Genomic DNA, 19,567 nt, shown 5'->3' with positions numbered 1-19,567 from the left:
CGCAAAGTTCGACATTACTAAAAAGAAAAAAAAATGAAACGAAACTCAACGGTGAAAACAAAATCATAATATTTTTATTCTCTAATGCGTGTTCGAAAGTTCCAACGGTCGAAAATTCCCGGTCAGTGACCCACGTAGAAACGTGAAAAAGCTTGAACGGAAAAAATACTGAATTATTTTGTCATGAAATGAGAAAAGTTTTCCTCGGAACGCGAATAATAAAAATTACGTGGCCGTATCAAGTCCGTAGAAACAAAAGCTTTGAATCCAATTTTTCCGTAGATAGAGAAATTCCTTGTCCGCCATCGCTCACGGTGCAGTTTGCCATGCGAATTTTCACTCGACGTCAGTTTTCAATCGACGTTTTCACTCGATTGATTCAGATCGACGATAATAATCAGTAAAAACAAGGCATTTTATTTTTTATTTGCTACACAAAAACCATTCCTCACATTTTTCATCGTTCGATTTTAAATAGTAAGTAAATACGTAAAGTTATGTAATCAATCCGAATGATTGGAGCATTAGTTAAACGACGAATACTGGAAATGGAATAAATACAGTGCAATAATAGTACCACTTATAATAATAATATTAACGACCATAAAATATAGAAGTGAAACACGCGTTTATACAGATATTCATAAAATTTCAACATCAATAATATTTTCCTCTTTCACACGAAAAATTTGATAAACTTCAATATAACAATGAATTTCTTTGTTATCCAAACAAACAATCCATTTCAACATCTAATCAGGAAGATCAACATTACTTTAAAGTTATATTAACGATACACGGGGAGGTTAATATCCAACAACGAATGGTCATAAATTTTTTAGGTTTGCTTTTAAAATATGTACACGAAATAAATTAAATAAATGAGCGCAATCGTTACCGATCGAGCGACGTATATTTACAGTTTGGCTTTACTCTTTACGTTTTTTTTTGTACGGACGACTCAACGAGGATGACTGTGGTGAGGCACTCCTTTCCAATATGCTGATGAAAAATAAGTGGATAGTGAGGATAAAGTAATCGCTGAATGCCCGTACAAGAGCCTCGTAAATTTGAATTCTGCCGCAGAAGATAATCGTATAATGTAAAAGCTTTTTTGGATCATCTCGTTTAATGGCTATGACTGTTTTCGTATGACTCGTGCCCTATTCATTTTTTATATCAAGAGTTTTCATTCGATGAAAAAAAAAGTTATGAATGCCTTAGAAAAATACGTTGCCCGGCCTCGCCTGTGGGCACAAGAAACTCGAACAATCGTGTCTCTTCACGGCCTCCATGACCTCCTGGAAATGACTGGACACCTGCACCGCTGCTTCGGGCTGTATTCTGAAAGATAATGACGGAAAGAATTACGAGCGAAGAGGCAAACGAGAGAAAGAGTGAGAAAATATCGCAGATCACAGAGGAGATTCGAGAGCTACTCGGATTCGACCATGATAGTGAGTTTAGAAAGCGTTGAAAGGATGCCGCGAGAATGTCGAATGTACGAGAGAAAGAGAGTGAGAGAGGAAGACCAATGTCCGAGCTCGTTGGTCTACGTGTGAATGAGAGCTTTGTCAATCGAATCAATTTTCTTATCATTAATAGTGCACAGTGCATAGACTTTCATGGTGACGGAACAACGGGCATGACTCAGGGCCCACAAAACTTTCGATTTTCTTCTCGAATATCGAGTGAATTTTCAGGGGGGGGGGGGGGAATTTGGCTTTGCACCAAATTTCACGGGGCCATAACCTGCTTGAGACTATTGTGGCTCTAAAACATTTTTCCAATTTTCCATCGTATTGAATGATTGCACCAGTAGCAATGCTTGCTGCGAAGCACTCACTGACCCGCACTTTTGTCGGCGTTATTGTTGAAAACTGTCAACTTTTATATCCAAAATTTCGGTTGTTCATTGGGCAAAAATGATGGTTAATGATATAGATTGAGGGTGGAATGAAGAGTGTAATAATTTAAGGATATGCAACAAAAAAGTATAACGTCGTAGGCTTAGAGGCGCCCGAGTGAAATTGTGCCAAGAGGTAAAAGTTGAATCAGTCAGTGGGACGTTTAAGTACGCGAGCGCGGGCGAAAGCCGCGCCGAGAAGAAAGTTATCCTCGGCATTTACGGTTACTGTATATACACCGAGTACCGGTTGGTCAAACGTGCTCTAGCTCGAGCATCACTCCGGCGTGTTTACTCGGCAGATCAACCGGACGTGTGCGCTGATAGCGAATGCTTTGAGAACGGATGAAAAGTAAGATTCGAGGAAACAATGAAAATTCGTATTCCTGTAAGATTAACGAACGAGGGTGATTCGAGCCATCGCGCACATTAGGATCCAGCCTAATCGGTTGCTCGATGAACCATCAATTGTTGCGAAGCTATTTTTGCTTTACTTACAGTCGAAGAAGGTTGTTCATTCGCTTTTCCATAAAGATGACAGCATCCGAGCCTCGTTGTATCAAGGTGTCGCAAAATAAACGTTTGGCGCACGGCGTATTTGTCCAATCGCCGTCGATATGAGCAGCGGTAAATACTTCAGCGTTCTGAAGATTTTGAAAAGCATCTTCGAGTTCGCGGTCACTATCGGTGTTCCGTCGATTCCTTCTCCTGCTCTTAATTTCTCCAGGATTGTTAAAAAATGATCGATCATCGATGGTCTGGGACCGTGAATTATATCCGGAAAAAGTGTCTTCGGGATCGAGATTGTTTCCGGTAAATAAATTCGATTCTAAATCGTTCTGAATCGTGGCGATCTTCGTGGCATCTTTTTTCACGAATTTTTTTAAAATATCGGCAAGATCGATGTTACTCTTGGTTGGTACATCGATCTCGATGATTTCGATCAATGAGTCCGAGCCCGTACGACGAAGACGCTCGTCTCCGGTTTGACGTTGCATCTCCTCGTTACGACCAAAATCCTCGGGATCAGCAGAGCGTCTTCGACGTTGCTTCGTCTGGACGTAACCGCCCTCGTCGACTATTGGTTTTGTCTGCCGATTTTCAATATTTTCCCGGTGATCTGTTTCTTCCACTATCATGAAAACCCCATCTTCGTCCTGGTTCGATGGCACTTGCGGTGTTTTCGAAATATCCGATGAATCGGTCGAGTCTGTCGGATTCCCGGAGAAGTTCTCCATTTTTCCGTATTCGGAGAACGATTGAGAATCCTGGTGAGCTGAACCCGACGTTTCCGGAGTGTCCGGTGTCGCAGCAACGCTCGAACCAATCGCTCCGAGCGCTCGATTGTTCTCCAACTCTAAACCCTCGTTGTCCTCGTCTTCCTTCCGACCTCGTTTGAGGACATCGACATCCAAATATCTTCCAACCGCAACAGCTCCGATACCCAAAGCAGCTCCAGAAGCAACGAGACCAAGAGCCGGGATGAGAATCGACCCGCTCGTCGCGACCGTACCGATTTTATCCTGAGCCTCTTTGCCTCTGCTCGAGAGTCCCAAGTTTTGTGATATCTTTTGAGTCGCCTCAACCAGAGGATCAAAAACTGGTCTCGTTAATTGTGAAACTCTTTCGACACCCGTGGAAAATTGATTTCTCAAATTCTCCGATATTTTAATCCAAAACGGCTGATCATTCGGCGGCTTGAGCCCGTAAAAATGCTGACTCGGGTAATAGTTTTTTGGCGCGTAAGACTCGACGACCGCTTTCTCGTTCAATGGATATTTCTTTTTGTGCCTCTGCTCCGTAAAAGAATTTTGATTGTCCGGGAAGTTTTCGGGACGCCTTTTTTCGGAATTCTTCAAAATTTTAGCCGGTTGCACTCCCAATTCCGGATGCGCGTACTGCAATACCGGCGCCCGTGCTCCCGGCTTCAATGCCAAAGGCGCTATCTTTTGACTCTCCGGCGTATAAATCTGAGAATTCGGATATATTTGATGACTTTCCGGATGGAGCATTCGCTTCTGTATGTTCGAACGGTAATTGTCGTTCCGTGTTTCATAAACTTCGGCGTTCAGTGCTGAATTCTGGTGCGTGGATTTTGGATCCCACTCAAAGTACACGTTCCTCTCCTCTCCGACATTCCTTCCGTATCTAAAATAAACGATATCGAATGAACAAAATAAATAAACGAGCTCGGTAAACATTAAGGGCAAAGTACCAACTCGAAAAATTGGGAGAATAAACGTTAGAATACCTGCGATTTACATCCTTAAAAAATCGTTCGAATCTTTGTCTTTCAGCTGCGTTCTCCGAGGCATGAAATCCGTTGAAAGGTTCGACGTTTTGCGAGTCAACGTTGTCGGTAACTAATTTGTTATTAATGACCCTGGCATTTCTCCAAGTTTGAAAGTGGTCCATCGGTCCATCGGGGACTCTCGTACCGTGGATTATCGGAGTACCGTCAGCGTCCATGGACATGGGAGTTCTTTTGAGTATGGATTTGACGTTTATTTCCGATCTGACGGTCACTTCCGGTGGCACATTCTTGCCACCTCGATTTTTCGATGAATTAGCGCCGATGTTCGTTCTCGTGAGAGGCCTCGATTGTTGCGGCAAGAAAGCATATTGCATCGGTTGATTGTCAACGATTCGAGCTCTCGAAATACCATCTTCGTAGCTTTTAGTTTGACGAGGTTGGAAGTTTCTACCAAGAATTAATGATTCCTGGTTATCGGGCTGAGCCGGATAGCGAACGAAATTGGTTCTATCGTTGGGTATAATTTCCGCAGTACTTCCGAGCGGTTTCCAGCTCGAGTCCTTACCGTCGATGATCTCAAGGGCGCGACCGTCTTTACTCAAAGGTGTCCAATTACCATAATCGATCATTTGATCGTTAATGGAAGTATTCGGTGTCGTAATTCTCGATGAATTCACTTGGTCGCTGCGATCTATCGAATTTTTATTCTCCTCCGGTTTCTCGGATGAGAAATTTTCTCCCGACGTTTTCTCACGAATTCCTTCGATTTCTTTGCTCTCCGATATTCGAACCGCTTCCTTTCGTATTCCTTTCGAATCCGTGTTTCTCGGTAATGGCGATGACCCATTTTCACTTTTCTCCAAAATCTCACTTCCGGATTTCGGTTCATTCGGATTCTCCGACTCACGATTATCCCCTTCTGCAGAAGCACTCTTTTCACGACGCTTCACTATCAGTGTCGCCACGTTGCCCTCGCTCGTTCGTACTTTCAACTCTTCCGTCTCGCCCGGCAAGCTTCGAGATACTTTTAACATTGTCCGAGTGTAACTCGGCTTCGGTATTTCCGCCGTCGAAGCCAAAACACTCAGACCGATCATCACTGCTCCAAGTATTATCTGAAAAAACGCATCATATCAACATTATTCCTTCGGACTTTCATTCAATGATCGTTGTTCGAGAATCGTGGCATTCCATTAATTCGAAATAAATTATCCCCGTGGGGGGGACTTTTCGGGGACTTTTGCCCGAAATATTCGAGGCAATTGAAATTGGAAAACGTTCCAAATAATTTTCTCATCAGGCGCGGCGTTGCTTGGATAATTTTTATCATTCGTATAGCACACCTCAAATATGAACGTGAATGGTTTTACAAATCTGCATACTTTCATTCGCGCGGGGCATCGCAATATGAATATTTATGAGTGCAAGGCAAAGAGGATCTCAGTTACACGAAGGAATTGCTAATTTCAAATTAACATCCGTGTCCATTCGCGTATACGCAGATAATATGCACGGTAAGAGGTCGTAAATGGCCGAGCACACGTTTCGCATGCGTTAATCTGTAACAACCTCCTCACGAATACCGAACCAATAATTTTCATCAATTGAGAATCTTTGAGAACAAGTTTTGAATCAAATAATATATGACTTTGCATCATTCCTTCAGGCCGAAAATTGAAGCCATAGTTATTCTAATTCCAAGGAAACCGTGACTGAGATTGAGGTTCGCGAATCATTTGACAGTTTTGCAATTATTTTTTTTTTAAAAACCATTATTACTGTGCGCACATAGTTTCAAATGATTGCACTGGTGTTTGAATCGTGTTTGATCGTAGCGCGTGTATATAAGCGTGCGTTTGTATGTGGATCGAACCGATAGTAGAAAGCGAACCGAACCAGCTGTGCTCTCTATTGAAGTGAAGCGTTTGCACCGCAAAAACCATTTTCTCTAATCGAAGAATTCCACAAGCTCGAGAACGCAATCTCGCAAAGAACGATTAAATTTCTCTGGAGGCAGATACAAGAAAAAGAGAGAGAGAGAGAGAGGCATACAGACAATAATGCATGATGAAGAGGAGTGTATAAATTAGAGTCCATCTATCTGTCGGATGAGTCAACCTTATTTTCATGCACATTACGTATAAAATATACTTTTATCATGACTACAATTTTTGTTAAGAACATGACAAAGTAAAGACTCGTAGGAAGCTCGAGACTCCATTCACAAACGAGAAAAGTGCATAATCAACGGACATCACGTGGAGAAGTGCCATTTTGTGCGTGCTGGTTTTTCTTTTTTTGACGATGCGGCGAGCTTGGAAAAACGGTACTACGAAATGTGTCGAGAAATCAGGATGTCAAAACTTTCCCACAACGCGGAGGAAGTACATTTTAATCGGGAGGCTATTTCATTTATTTTTAGAAAATTGGAAGACACGAAGACACGAAAGAATGAACCCCATTCCGTTGTAAGATTGAATAACTTGCGATTCAGCATGAATTTTCAATTTTTTTAATTACTTCTTAATTTCATTACTGGTCCATTTTTATTTTTGCACATTTTTGTAAGACTATGTACGAAATTTTGTTCAATGCGATCCCCGATAAATGTTCAATTGTTGCTCCTCGATGATACTTGCATAATGTGTCACTGGTTTCGGTATATGGGACATCGATTCTTCGGTAAATTCACTTTCTACGTCGTTCTTCATTCCTTTCTTTCCCTCTCCTTCTCTCTTTGGATTGCTGCTGAATTCTCGTGGCTTTAAGAATGGTATTTCTATGGCATGCGTTGTAAATCTTCTCTGCATGCTCGCATAGCAACTTTCACCGTTGAACAGAGTAAGTTCCCGTTTCGCGACGCGAGGATAATCTTTTTTCGATACGATTAGTCAGGAATACCAATGAAATTATCAAGGAAAAAAAATGAGAAAAAATCGATTGAAATCACGGCTGAATCGTCTCGGACAAGACCCATGAAAATTTCGAAAAAAAGGCAATGTCAACGGTGAAGAAGTTTTTAACATTTGTTCGGAAAAGTATCGAACACGATATTATGTCCTATGCGCGTTATTAAATGCCCCTGAACCGTAGCAAACACTCACACACACACGCGTGCAGACTTACAAAAAGACTCGGAATTTCCGCTCTACATAGTTCAGACATTAATTATCCAGCAATTAAGACGATCTAGTTTTTTTCATTTCCTCTTTGGTTACACCAAATAAACATACACGGTGTATTTATTGTCAATGCAATTCACCCATGGGGTTTGATCGTCCAAAAATTGTACATCTATTTAAAAATTTTCTTCACCACCTGGTTTTTCATAAAAGAAATTGCACCAGGAACTATTTTATGAGTGTAAATTGGAACGATGAAGTTTGTCAGTAGCCATTAAAATACCGGGGGTACCAGCTTAACCGCAATGAAATTCATATGAAAGTAAATAAAATTTATTTTTAAGAAAATCGTCTTACCTGCAGTCTTTTCATGTTTACAACAGAGAACTTGTTAACTTTTCGCAGCGATATGACGGAGCGATGGCTTCAAAAAAAAATGAAGAAATAACGAGTCGAAGGATAATTCGATAATTATAGACCGGTGTGAGTGCCGGTCTTCGACTTCCTTCTCTCAGTCCTCTTCTTCCCGTTCAATCCGCGTTTTTATCTTTCAGGGAATCATGGCACGTTCGACTCGTCCGTATCAATTGGCAACGATAAAAAAATGTTTATTGTGTGTTTTTATTCTTTAATTCGGTGTAAGGCTAAAACGCTTAATGTTAAAACGACCGCGAGAATCAGCATAAATGTGTGTTATTCGTATGATTGCATTCGTTTAAACGATCATCGATTTATTCGCTTCGTTTTCTCACGTGTCAAATGTTGCTTTTGCTTTTGCCACCGAACACCTGTTGACTCCCGGAATATCTTCACGAGACTGACGGCAGTTCACCGACGACTCCTCATGTCGCGCTGCAGACTTCTTGCTGACCCACTTTAACGCCATTCTTACCGGGCTCTTTTGCCCATGTTTACGGGCAGCAATCCCTATCAACATTTATACACACACACACGAATCGACATTCGTATGTAATCTACAGCCATACACCATCGGTGCCTTGGTTCTTTCATATTTTCAAATAAAGTCACGTACACGTATGCAGGAACCAATAAACTGATAAAAATAGCAGCTTTTCGCCCTTTTCGAACTTCGTGTACACGGAAAAACTGTGAACGTGTTCGTACTTCATTACCTTGAGATTCGAATATTCGATTGGGAAAAAAAAGAGAATTCATTTTTATGAAGAATAAATTAATTGGGTTTCAAGCGCCGAATTTCATCGAGATTGCATGAAGACAGATTAATTGTAAAGTCATTCACCAATAAAGCTAATTCATTTTATACGAAACGGTCATTTTATCAACAGTGTAGAAAAATGAAATTTTAATGAACAGACAACCATCGTTTTTCTAATTCAAATCTTTCTCATTGAATATCTATATTGAATTGACGCACCTGAAGTTTATTTGAGTCATGAACGACTGTATTACAAGTGAAATCCGGTTGATAGAGAACGAGGTAATTGATCAATCAACATTTCGGGATGTGTGAATGATTTTTTTATTGGGACTTGGCACTATTGTTTTATTATCATGAATCTATAATCTTAATTTTAAAAAATGCTGCTCATCATTCAGTCATTCGAACGATTCGTTGTAGCAAGTCGCCAAGTATCGCGTAACGATTATTATAATCTCTGACACTTTTACGTCTAATAATCACACTCTTATAATGCCTGTCATTAGATTCGTGAGAATCAAGCTCAATTATATTTATCCATAGTATATGCCGCTCTATAAGTCAACGATGTATAATCATTCGATTCGTGTATCGTCTTATTTTCCCCTCTTTCTTTCTCCTGCTCCTGTAAAAAATCTTTTAGCAAGTCACCCGATCGAGGTCTGGTGTGATGGTGCCAGCCTGTCTCTCGAAAATTCGGACGGAACGACGCGAGAGTCCGATAGCGAGATGACGAGTAGCACGAACGGAGAAAGCGCCACGTACGGCCGGGTTCAGTATAATTTGTTAGAATAAGCACAGTTATGAGAAGTCCCATAATTCGGAGAGGAAATGAGACACGCGTCATCTGTAATACCCAACGCAAGTAAATTTAAAAATTCGTGATTCATCCAAGCTGCAGCAATATTTTCAAAACTTATTTAATGAAAATATTTCATTGATTTTTCGGCTGTTGAACCGTCAAACTGTATAATAACCATCAAAAATCGAGAGTGAAAGCTAAAAAAGTGTCAATTCGTCAGGAATCGGTGATTGAAATTCGTGCGAGGAGTCCACGCCTGAAATACGATATTCCGATAAATATCTATTGATTTTTAACAATTTAATACTCGGAAAGGTGCGATAAGCGAAGAAGGATTCAACACGAGAGTTAATCTGTTTCTCTTTCTCTTCTGTCTCCGGCAAGCAACAACGATCTGGTTCACGAATGGAAAGTGGCTGTTCATCGCCGTATTTCGTGCCGATCCTAATTCATCTCTCGGAGCACGAGATCTTGGTCTTTCCAAATCGAGATCGAGAATGAATGCTCGGGTGAAGCTTCCGAGAGAGAAAAATCATTGCGCACACACTCATTTCATTTTAATTGCAATCCTTTCATCGTTTATCATCGCCCTCGTAATTTCACGTAACGATCTTAGAGAATATTCATGCGTTCCTGCTTCAACCTTCGATCACAGTTATCCGATGTTGAAACTGAAAATTTACACTCGGTAATCAAACGTTTGTATTTTCAATGACTCGTCGATCATACAAAAGCGTGAATTTTTCATCATTTTTCTTGAAGTTTTTTTTTTTGAAATTATATCAAGGTCTTTATCGATGTCGAGTTTGGTCATTCCCGACATTGTGAAATGGTTAAACGAAGCGTGATGAATAAACGAAGCGATACTGTGATGAAGGTACGACAATGAATGTCATTGTAGCAACCTTTTCAGCTTTTCCGCAACGCGGTGGGCCACCGATCACGATGAAAAGCAGCAGGACACACATAGCCAGAGGACATACGCTAATAGGCAACAGGGTTCAGAGACCTTCACAGTGAAAGTCTCACAGAGTTACACCCGCGATGTGCACATCCGTAACCTCCGCACATCCTCTTCCTTTTATTTTTATATTCATTTGTGTATTTTTCATATTTATTATTATATAATAATAAATAGTCGATAAATTATAAATATGAACTCATTTGAAACATTTTAATGACAACGTTATTTCGCCACTTGTGCAAGAAAATTGATTTTACGATGAATGCCAATGCAAACCTATATCATTAAAATAATTAGTTTAAACAGTGATGCCGGACAGATAAAAAACGAATTCTTTTATTCCTAGGCAATGCTTTGGAGTAACAATTTTTTTAACTTCCGTATTTTTATATCTGAAAAGTATAATGGATCGGTAAATGATTAGAAAGTTATTTTTAACGATTGTTTTGAGGATGGGGATTATTGAAAAAAGGCAAAATCGCCGTATCATTTTGCTGAGAATTTATCGTGGAATTGGGTACGAAAAATTGTTGCGATGGTAATGTGAGACAAAGAAATGTGGTGCTTCGCTTCTCCGCTCGATTCTCCTTCCTCGTAAATATAGAAAAAGAAAGTTAGAAGGAAACTTTTAGTGAGAGGAAAAGAGACTGATGATTAGTGGATAGTTATGCTAAGAACCTGCTAGCTCATGTCGCTATAAGAGTATTCAATTTACTGCTGCTTGGAGCGAGCGAGTGTTACGTAGCGACGAAATGCACATTCTTCTTAATAAGGAATTCACGACCTTTTTTACCAACACAAACAATTTCGCCGTTCTTTAATATTTCCAGGAGATATCTGAACCGATCGTTCCGACACTTTGAGCGAATATTCGACTTTTTCAAATATTTTTATTAGTTATTTATAATTGCTTAATAAGAGCATTCGTACATGAATAATAATTAGACAATCAAACAGACCACATATGTTCGTGACGGAAAGCAATTATTTCTGTGATAATCATATAACGAGTAATCACGAAAGAAGAGAAATGTGATTCGAGGGGCAATAAAAACGAGGAGCATTTTCTTTTTTGGGCTAAAGAAAACGCTTTGAGAATCAGATCAGTGGGTGAATTGTGAGAAAGAGTCAAGCGCACGATCACCGGTCTGCTCTTGTTTAGCCTTTCAATTTTTCATATATTTCTGTGTCCTATTAAGTAAAAAAAACAACAACTTTCGTGACTAATCTCTCTTTTGTCATGGTTTGACGCTCGGTACGCCGAAACGCTAGACTCTTTTCTCCATCGGCCAATAATCATTAGTCACGCATCGGTTCATCAATTACCAATATGTTCATACGCGTTTAGTTCTTGATGGATATGCTCACACTTATTAGAGTGGCAAATAAACTAATTGCTTCTAATTCAATTGATTACACCAATTATCGATAATCACCGATGTTGAAAAATCAACTTTTTCATTCCACACTTCGCTTCTTTCATTCGCTACTTCAGGAATGGAAGAAACATGAGTATAACGGTTTCGAAGTGACAGTGAATTAATGAAATGTGTTTTTCCAGTGATAAAATGCGAGTGTTTTGTAAGCATTAAAAGAGTAAAAAAGAAAAAAACACGCAAAGACGACCACGTACGTGCTCATTGTATCGAAGATGCTCTCAAGGATCCTGTCTCTCTCTCTCTTGCGTTATTCACACGAGCGCGCCTCTTTTTGTTACATTACCTTGATGTATACTAAATACCCGTTTTCCTTGACATATCGTCAATTCAAAGAAAATATAGCAGAGTTTGTAGACTACAATGAGAAAAGCTCATTTTTTCGAAGATAATGTCATGATAAAAATGTTTAGTCACGATAGAAAAGTTTATGGATGTATTGGCGAAACGTATATAAGATGAAGTAATTAGAATCCATAAACAGAGCGATGTGAAGCGTGTCGAAATGACGAAGATTGCCGGAGCTCGAAACGAGAGCAAATTTTGTGTCAAGAGCTCGTGTTATTTCGTGCGATTGTTTACGAATTGTAAAATATTCCGTAGAATCGTCGGTCTAGAAACTCCGAAGAGGAAAAATCATGTCAATGGTTTGCTATAAAATATTGAGAGCTTCGCCGCAAATACTCGTACGTCGTCAAAGCGGCCTGCATTTGGTTGCCCTCGCCTCAAAACTTCAGAAACATATCACCGATAAGAAAAATGCGATTTACTCGTAAATACCGAAAGTTTACGACCTCGAGGACAGTCATTTTCTCCCCTCTAAAAGTCTAGAGCTTTTGTAATTTTTAAACTATAAAATATACGATGTCAATAAAAATCGACGCTCGGAACTATTTCGCTAAATCGATGAATCGGAAACTGATGAATTTTCCTCCATCATTTGGAGCTCGTGTTCTATGGAAGCGAAAAATTTCATTGAACGTTATTCTCGAATTTTCGATTGCGTATAGTTCTTCGAAGGAAAACAAATACCGCATCGATGATAAGACAGTCGCTTATTTTTCAGCTTATAAAGCTGTGACCCAAAATCTAGTTCCACGGTCAAATTCAACCTCGAAATATGATAAGTAATTTTCAACATTTTCGTGATATGAAAAAATTCAACATTTTTTTCATATCAGAAAATTAACTCGCGCAGTGGAGGACAAACCTTGATGATGTTCTCACTGTATTAGTGTGTCAAAAAAGAAGCCTGTAGCTAGGTCGAAACTCGTAGATTTCACGGTCGTTTGTCACTTTTCCTCAATCGTTTTCACACGAGAGTAAAACCTGTCAGAGAAAACGAGCAAGATCGTTTATAAGGGTGCGACAATATATTAGAGGAGCTGTTTTCATATCAAGATCGATTTCAAATACCGGTTTTCAATTCGCAGAACAAAATCGTATATAGACGTAAATATATAACGTTTTTTCATATGGAGATACATTTGTGGGGAAATAACATTTATTTTCAATATACATTGTTCGTATAAATTCAGCAGAAATTAAAGAAATTTTCGATGTCTACCGCGTTCGAAATATTTTCATTCGAAAATAAACGAAAAGACTTTTTATATTTTTTATTCGTAATAATCTACAATGGCATTATTTGATTAATATTTTTTCGTTTTCCATAACTTGGAATCTTCTAATGTCATTATCGACAACTGGTTGCTATTTTTCCCACTCAAAGTGGGACTCGAACACTTTTCAGTCTTTTAAACTTTCCAACTTGTATTTCACATATGCAACGATTGGATCTCGAAGCGCAAAAGTGACACACGTCCGTCCGTCTTTTGTACGTTAAACGCTATTTGCAGAGACTCGATGATCATTCGGAAGTCTCGCGTATCTCAAACAATTACGTAAAAAAATATTGAATACATAGCCATGGAGCCGCCAATTAACCCAATAACGACTTGGAATATTTTTATATTTTTCAGCATATTGCACATTAAAATTTGATGGGACTCGATGCCTGAAAATTTGGAATACAGACGTGTTTTTTCGTCCCGTATCGCAGAGCGAAGAGTCGAGTGGTAATTTATTATCGATGGATTGAAGATTTTTAAAAGGTTCGGACCGAGCGAAAGATATCGGTATGAATCGAAGAAAAATATGCACACGTTACGTATGATATAGACGAAGAGTACAAAATGTATGAATGAATGTTGGGTGGACGTTCGGTAGACATATCCTGACATGGCGACACGTGTCTCGATTGCCCGTAAAAATAAAAAAGCAATGGCTCGAGATGAAAAAAAAAGGGAGGCCGTAAAAGAAATAATGGATGAATGAGAGTAACGGGGAGGGAAGCGATGCGGAGAAGAGGGGGACGAGGAGAAGGAGGATAAAGAGAGTCAAAACGCGAGAGAGTGACCGGAGAGCAAAGAGGAATTCTCTCCCGAGGCTCATTCGCACACGAATACACAGAAGAAGGAAGGAGTGAGAAGGGGGGGGGGGGGGGGGAAAGACGACTTTTGACCCACTTTTCCGAGCGACTTGTTCTTACTTTCACTTGCTTCGTGTGTGTGGACGAAAACGTTTTTTCCCCCCCCCCTTATTTTTACTTTTTTATTTATTCGTGTGCCGACACGAGAATGAAAAAAAACTCCGAAAAGTAAAAAGAGTGTACGAGGTAATTCGATCGTCTTCTCGGTCGTCTAGCTTTTTCTCACGTGCTAATTTATTATGTTTTCGCTTCGTTTTTCTTCGCCGATGTCACTTTCACACCGTCCTTCCTTATGATAATCGTCAAATGGGGAAAAAAAAAAATCCTAAACAACGCAAAGCGACACGATAGAAATGGAGTTTTGTAAAATCCGCGTGTGCTATCCATCCTTATTTTTTTATTCGTCTCTAACAGTCTACTAAGGAACAGTCTTTTTTTTTAACCGCTGCGAATATTTCTTGAAGACCATGCTTTTGTGCTTCTTCTTCCGTCGATCTGTGAATAAAAAAAAATTCTCACACATCGTTCGGCACTCTTGATGATATTTGGAATGAAAGAATGTACGCACCTGTTGGTGAAATTCCATAGTATGTTTTGGAGTAAATTTGAACTTGGCTGACTTCCGCTAACGATCAATTCGCATATGGAGCGGTCGTCGCACGCTTCCGGCTGAACTTTGTCCACGAGTCTGCCACGTTTGTGCTCCGCTGGCAGGTCAACGACCCTCAGTTTCGAGAGAACAATATTCGGCTGTCTATCGCGACAAAAAAATGCATCGATCTTTCAATTATCTTACATTTCAAGTAACACTTGAAAAGTGAAAATGATTTTTTTTATTCCACTCACGTAGTATTCTCGATTTTCACAACGTTTGGTTTAAGAGTAGCCAACAACAGACCCAGTGGCAAAAATGCGCCGATCAGATGTATTATTTTTTTCCATGGCGATACTCTGAATCATTTTTATTACAAGCACTTATGAACATTTTCATTTTGAGAGCTTCGATCGAATTCATCCGTTTTTAATATCTATAAATAAATTATACAACTTTTAGTGTAAAAAGTGAGATACCTGCGCTCTTTGGATGGAAAGTTCGACGGAATTTCCTGAAGTGAATAATGAAATTGGTTATCCTGTTGTCCAACGAGGGAAGGCTCGTAAAATTTGTATGGAAATTTGCGCATTTTCGTAATGGCCGATTCGTGATGAGATGACACATAATAAAGAGTATCAGGTTTTCCGACATGATGAGACTGCTCCTCGTGACTGACAATCGGTTGATAATTATTCTCAGAATGATAGTTTCCAGTCGCATAGCTCGGTGGTGGTGGATGATGAAAGCTCTGAATCTCCGGTTTCTCGATAGCTTCGCCACTCGCTATTGGTGTATACTGATAATGGTGGTAATGCACGTTATTCGGTGGCGATGAAACAGCGTCGTCGTGCAGTTTCGAAGGTTTCAAATGAACGGATGGAAGATTGTCAGACGGGAGGATATATTGATGTTGTTGTCGGGTCGGTTGTTGATAATGCATGGGCGAAGGTTCCTTGATCGTCGAAGTATACAAAGGTCGTGTCAAGGTTACGGGTCGAGGAGTCGCGTACACCGGTGGCCTTGGATATTCAAAAGTAACCAGAGCATGTTGACCGTGTGACTGAGCGTTCTGATTGTGAGCGTGATTAGTGTCATCCCCGTTGGTGGCCTCATCGGTATGATCAGCCTGCTGGTGATGAGCAGATATCTGCAATTCTATTTGTTGAGGCTCGTAGTGTTCTTGTTGGTGTTGTTGGTGCTGGTGGTGCACTAAATCAACCGGTACAGCGAGGCTGTATCGACCGTCGGTCTCAAAGAATTTGACCGGTATTCTGTGAGTTTCACCGATCGGAACGCTTGCATGGCGGAAGGAAGAGGTTGGTACTCGCACTCCATCGTTATCGACCGATTCATCGATTCGCACTGTCTTGTCGAACTTTATTTGCTCCACCGGTTTGTTGAATGGGCTCTTGACGCTCTTGACCAACTCGTCCGATTTTCTCGATTCGTATTCGTCTATTTCACCGATATGAATGCTCGGCTTGAAATCCATTGTTTGGGCGGATGCTGGTGGACATCGAAGGGTCGTCGAAGGCTCCGGCGAATAAAGACTCGGCGAAGGATCCTCCTCGACCTCGTAGTTGTTCTCGATCGACACGAATGACGTCAAATTCAACGGTTTCCCATCGAGAATCCTCGATTTTACTGGCAAATCGGAGGAAGCGGCACTCTCCGGTTCTTCTCGTGTCGCCTCAGGAATTTCCGGTTCCGTAATATTTTCACCGGAAGTCTCGTTCGCCAAGGAAAAACCGCACAAGCAAAGGTAAACGAAATAAATCGAAAGTGGCGAATTAACTTTCAGCATTGTTGATTTATTCGACAAATTTCACTATGGTTGCCATACACGTAATAAATCAGCTGGGTTTTTACGCCTATCGATATCACGCCAAATGACAGACTCCAAGAGAGGAATCGAAAGCGAAATTCGAGTCAACGAAACGACCAAGTCGTTGGAGAGATGTTCCAGGTGTTGTCAGCGTTGCATGGACTCGAAAACTAAAGCGTGGGCTTTGGACGACACTCATCTATATTGTTCTGCATAGCAAAGCCCGGATGGCCACAGTCGACGCTCTCGTTGCGTTATCTTTCAAGAATGTAAAGAAAAAATGATGAATTTTAAAAAGCGTGAACGATCTCAGAAGCCTTTTCAAGTTAAATCGTTCCTCCCACTCTCTCGTTTTGCTCGCTCGTTGAGTCTCGTTAGGGTGTTCAAAAGCCCCAACAGTCCTGCTCTCCTTCGTAATCGTTTCACCTCAGACCCAATTTCGTTCGGTCATCAGAGCAACAAAAATAAATAACACTCGCGTTTTTTCCCATCTTGGCGTCTTCGGAGCCATTTAGTTCGGGCAGCTTTTTAAACAATGGTAAATACGAAGAAATATGTTGGCGCAACTATGCCGGAGCTCATTTTGCTACATTTACTACATTGTCAGCACCTACCGGCCGTATTCCTTTGTAAATGACCAAAAAATTACGTGAATCCACGTTTTTCTCAATATTCGACTCGAAGAGACCAATTCGTGTTAATTGGAACAACGCCAAGTGAAAAAGCTCCCGGGGAAACTCGTGGACTCCGGGAGCTAAAAAAAGACATAAATTTTTGTATATTCAGGAAGTGAAAAAAAAATTGGTAGGTCATTTTCAGCGTAAAGGAGCACCCTGAAAGAAGAACTCAAGAAATTATTTGCGAAAGCAAACGCGGTGAAGTACCATATTCTTCGAAATAATTTTTTCATCCTGACCATCCAAAATCCAAGTTTCTGGAACAACTTTCATGAACATTCCTTCGAGGCGGTGCTCTATATGCGCTACAAAAGGAATCAGTGAAATTATAAATGGTCGGTCACGAGCTGGAATGACATACGCTTTTTCGCGGAAATGTGCAGTCATGGAGAAGATAAAAAAATGGAAGATCGAGCTCGATATTTGGGAATGTTATAATTAGAATAATATTCGTCAGTGGCATTCGGATAAAACGACAAGAAATTACGGACTCGAGCAATCAGAAATGGGGTCATTTACCGTTCTCTCTCTTTCTCTTCTGTTTAGTAGCGTGTGCTCTATGCTTGTTTCTCCTTCGAGCTATACCTGTCCTTACTATCTGCATTCAAACGTGCATACGTAAATATACATATATACAAATGTAGAAAGGAAAGAGCTAAAAATTTCGCTAGAAAGTTTTTCCGTCTCGGGAGCGAAGTCAGGGGCTTTTAAATACATATTACAGATAGAAATCGAGTTCTTTGTTTTCCAAGAGACCCCTCGCGCAGGGAATATATACGATAACGCTCTCGGTCCTTTGTCAGTATGAGGGTCAGTGGGTAATCAAACGTTACCCACTGAAATTACTTGTCCAATTGATATTGAATTCTGAGAAAACAAATCTTGTCGATGATTCACACGTCGATGAATGTCAGATTTTTTATTGATTCGAATGTATGAAATGAGAATTATCGCGCACGCACAGGCCGAAATTTTCAATGAGCGATTGAACTTCGAGACTCAGCGTTCGGTTATAAAATCCTCGGAATTTCAAATTAACAAAGTCATAGAAATTCTTATGCCAGGCGCTGGACTCGTGAATGGAGTAAAATACAGCTTGTTTTTCTACTGAAACTTACAAATTCCTCCGTCTATAGCTCCTTGGCTACAATAGAATCCTCACGGGATTCGAAAAGATTGTTGGTGGACAATGAAAGTAGCGTTTGAGCACCTAGCGAAGCACTTTTTGCGGTAATCACACCGCGACTGACCCGATTCTCTTGGTTCGAGTAGGCCAGTCAAGAATCATCAACGCCAACAGGCATTAATGCATTTTTGCTCATATACATATGTGTGTGTCATACAAATGCATTTATTAATTTATTCACGCGTTAACCGACGAATATACGGTACCCATGTACGAGAACATGTATTAAAAAAGGAAATAATAAATATTTATCAATGAATCAACCGAATGAAAATCATTTTTACAAAACACCGGTTGACAATGGTTCTGTTTTACCGAATTATGCTTGCTGGTTGAGGGGAGTAAAATCTGTCGGTGAAGTTTCGTTCGTCAAAGTTTCAGTCCGACGGAGTCATCCGCTTATTTTTCTTTATCACCTTGGGAATCGTCGTTTTTATTTTATCTTAGAAGCATAAACGCGTTAGGATCGTGGAAATTGCGCATCGCTCGATTCCTCTCGAAGCACAATGAAACAGATGAGAAAACAGTTTCGTGAAGGCGCTAAAAAACAGTGAGGAAAAAGTCGAAGCGTTTTTGTAGGTAGCGTGAAATACTCGAACGGGAAGATCGAAAGATGGACGATAAAGAGAAAGAATCGATGAAGTTTCTGGGCCAACGGCCCAGGGAAACACGCAAAAATTTATGCGAAATTACCAGGAGCATTATTTTTCAAAAAATAAAAAAAAAAAAACGAAAGAACCATCGCAGGCTCAAATTCTTTATCGCGCTGCTCTCAATCAGCATTGCAGTCGTTAAATTCCAAGCGGGAATTTCCCTCCCAACCAAATCCAGCGTAATCTCATGTATTGATCGTGAACTATTTATTCGCGTACCGAGATACTTTCCTTCGACCGGAAGTCGATACTTTTTCATATTTTTTTTAAATATACATAGATTTTACTACTCTCTTCTTCATTTTCAATGTCCCCGATAGATTCCAATTTAAGTTCCAACATTATTACGGTAAATCCTTCTGATTTTGATCTATTCTTCGAAGCGGTTTTTCGAAATTTCACTTTCCTCTTCTTTTGGAGCAAGCTCCGTCTCGACCCTCGATACAAATGACCGAGAAATCGAAAAGTGGAGAGTT

At 40.2% G+C, this 19,567-nt stretch overlaps 2 protein-coding genes across 2 annotated transcripts; both read right to left on the bottom strand.

Moving 5' to 3' along the window:
* Positions 1 to 394: 394 nt before the first annotated feature.
* LOC122416141 (uncharacterized) lies at positions 395 to 8,120 on the bottom strand. The gene is made up of 4 exons (XM_043428847.1): positions 7,640 to 8,120; positions 4,158 to 5,275; positions 2,405 to 4,054; positions 395 to 1,344 (listed from the first exon to the last, which is right to left on the bottom strand). The coding sequence occupies exons 1-4, from the start codon at positions 7,652 to 7,654 to the stop codon at positions 1,221 to 1,223; spliced, it is 2,907 nt and encodes a 968-aa protein (XP_043284782.1). The 5' UTR covers positions 7,655 to 8,120; the 3' UTR covers positions 395 to 1,220.
* Positions 8,121 to 14,532: 6,412 nt separating this feature from the next.
* Positions 14,533 to 16,554, bottom strand: LOC122416633 (uncharacterized). Its single transcript, XM_043429701.1, has 4 exons — positions 15,227 to 16,554; positions 15,002 to 15,106; positions 14,724 to 14,909; positions 14,533 to 14,650 (listed from the first exon to the last, which is right to left on the bottom strand). The coding sequence occupies exons 1-4, from the start codon at positions 16,552 to 16,554 to the stop codon at positions 14,563 to 14,565; spliced, it is 1,707 nt and encodes a 568-aa protein (XP_043285636.1). The 3' UTR covers positions 14,533 to 14,562.
* Between the last annotated feature and the right edge of the window lie 3,013 nt (positions 16,555 to 19,567).

The sequence above is a fragment of the Venturia canescens genome, chromosome 9 (assembly GCF_019457755.1).
Source record: "Venturia canescens isolate UGA chromosome 9, ASM1945775v1, whole genome shotgun sequence".
Classification (NCBI taxonomy): domain Eukaryota; kingdom Metazoa; phylum Arthropoda; class Insecta; order Hymenoptera; family Ichneumonidae; genus Venturia; species Venturia canescens.
This window is presented reverse-complemented; position numbering and strand designations above follow the sequence as displayed.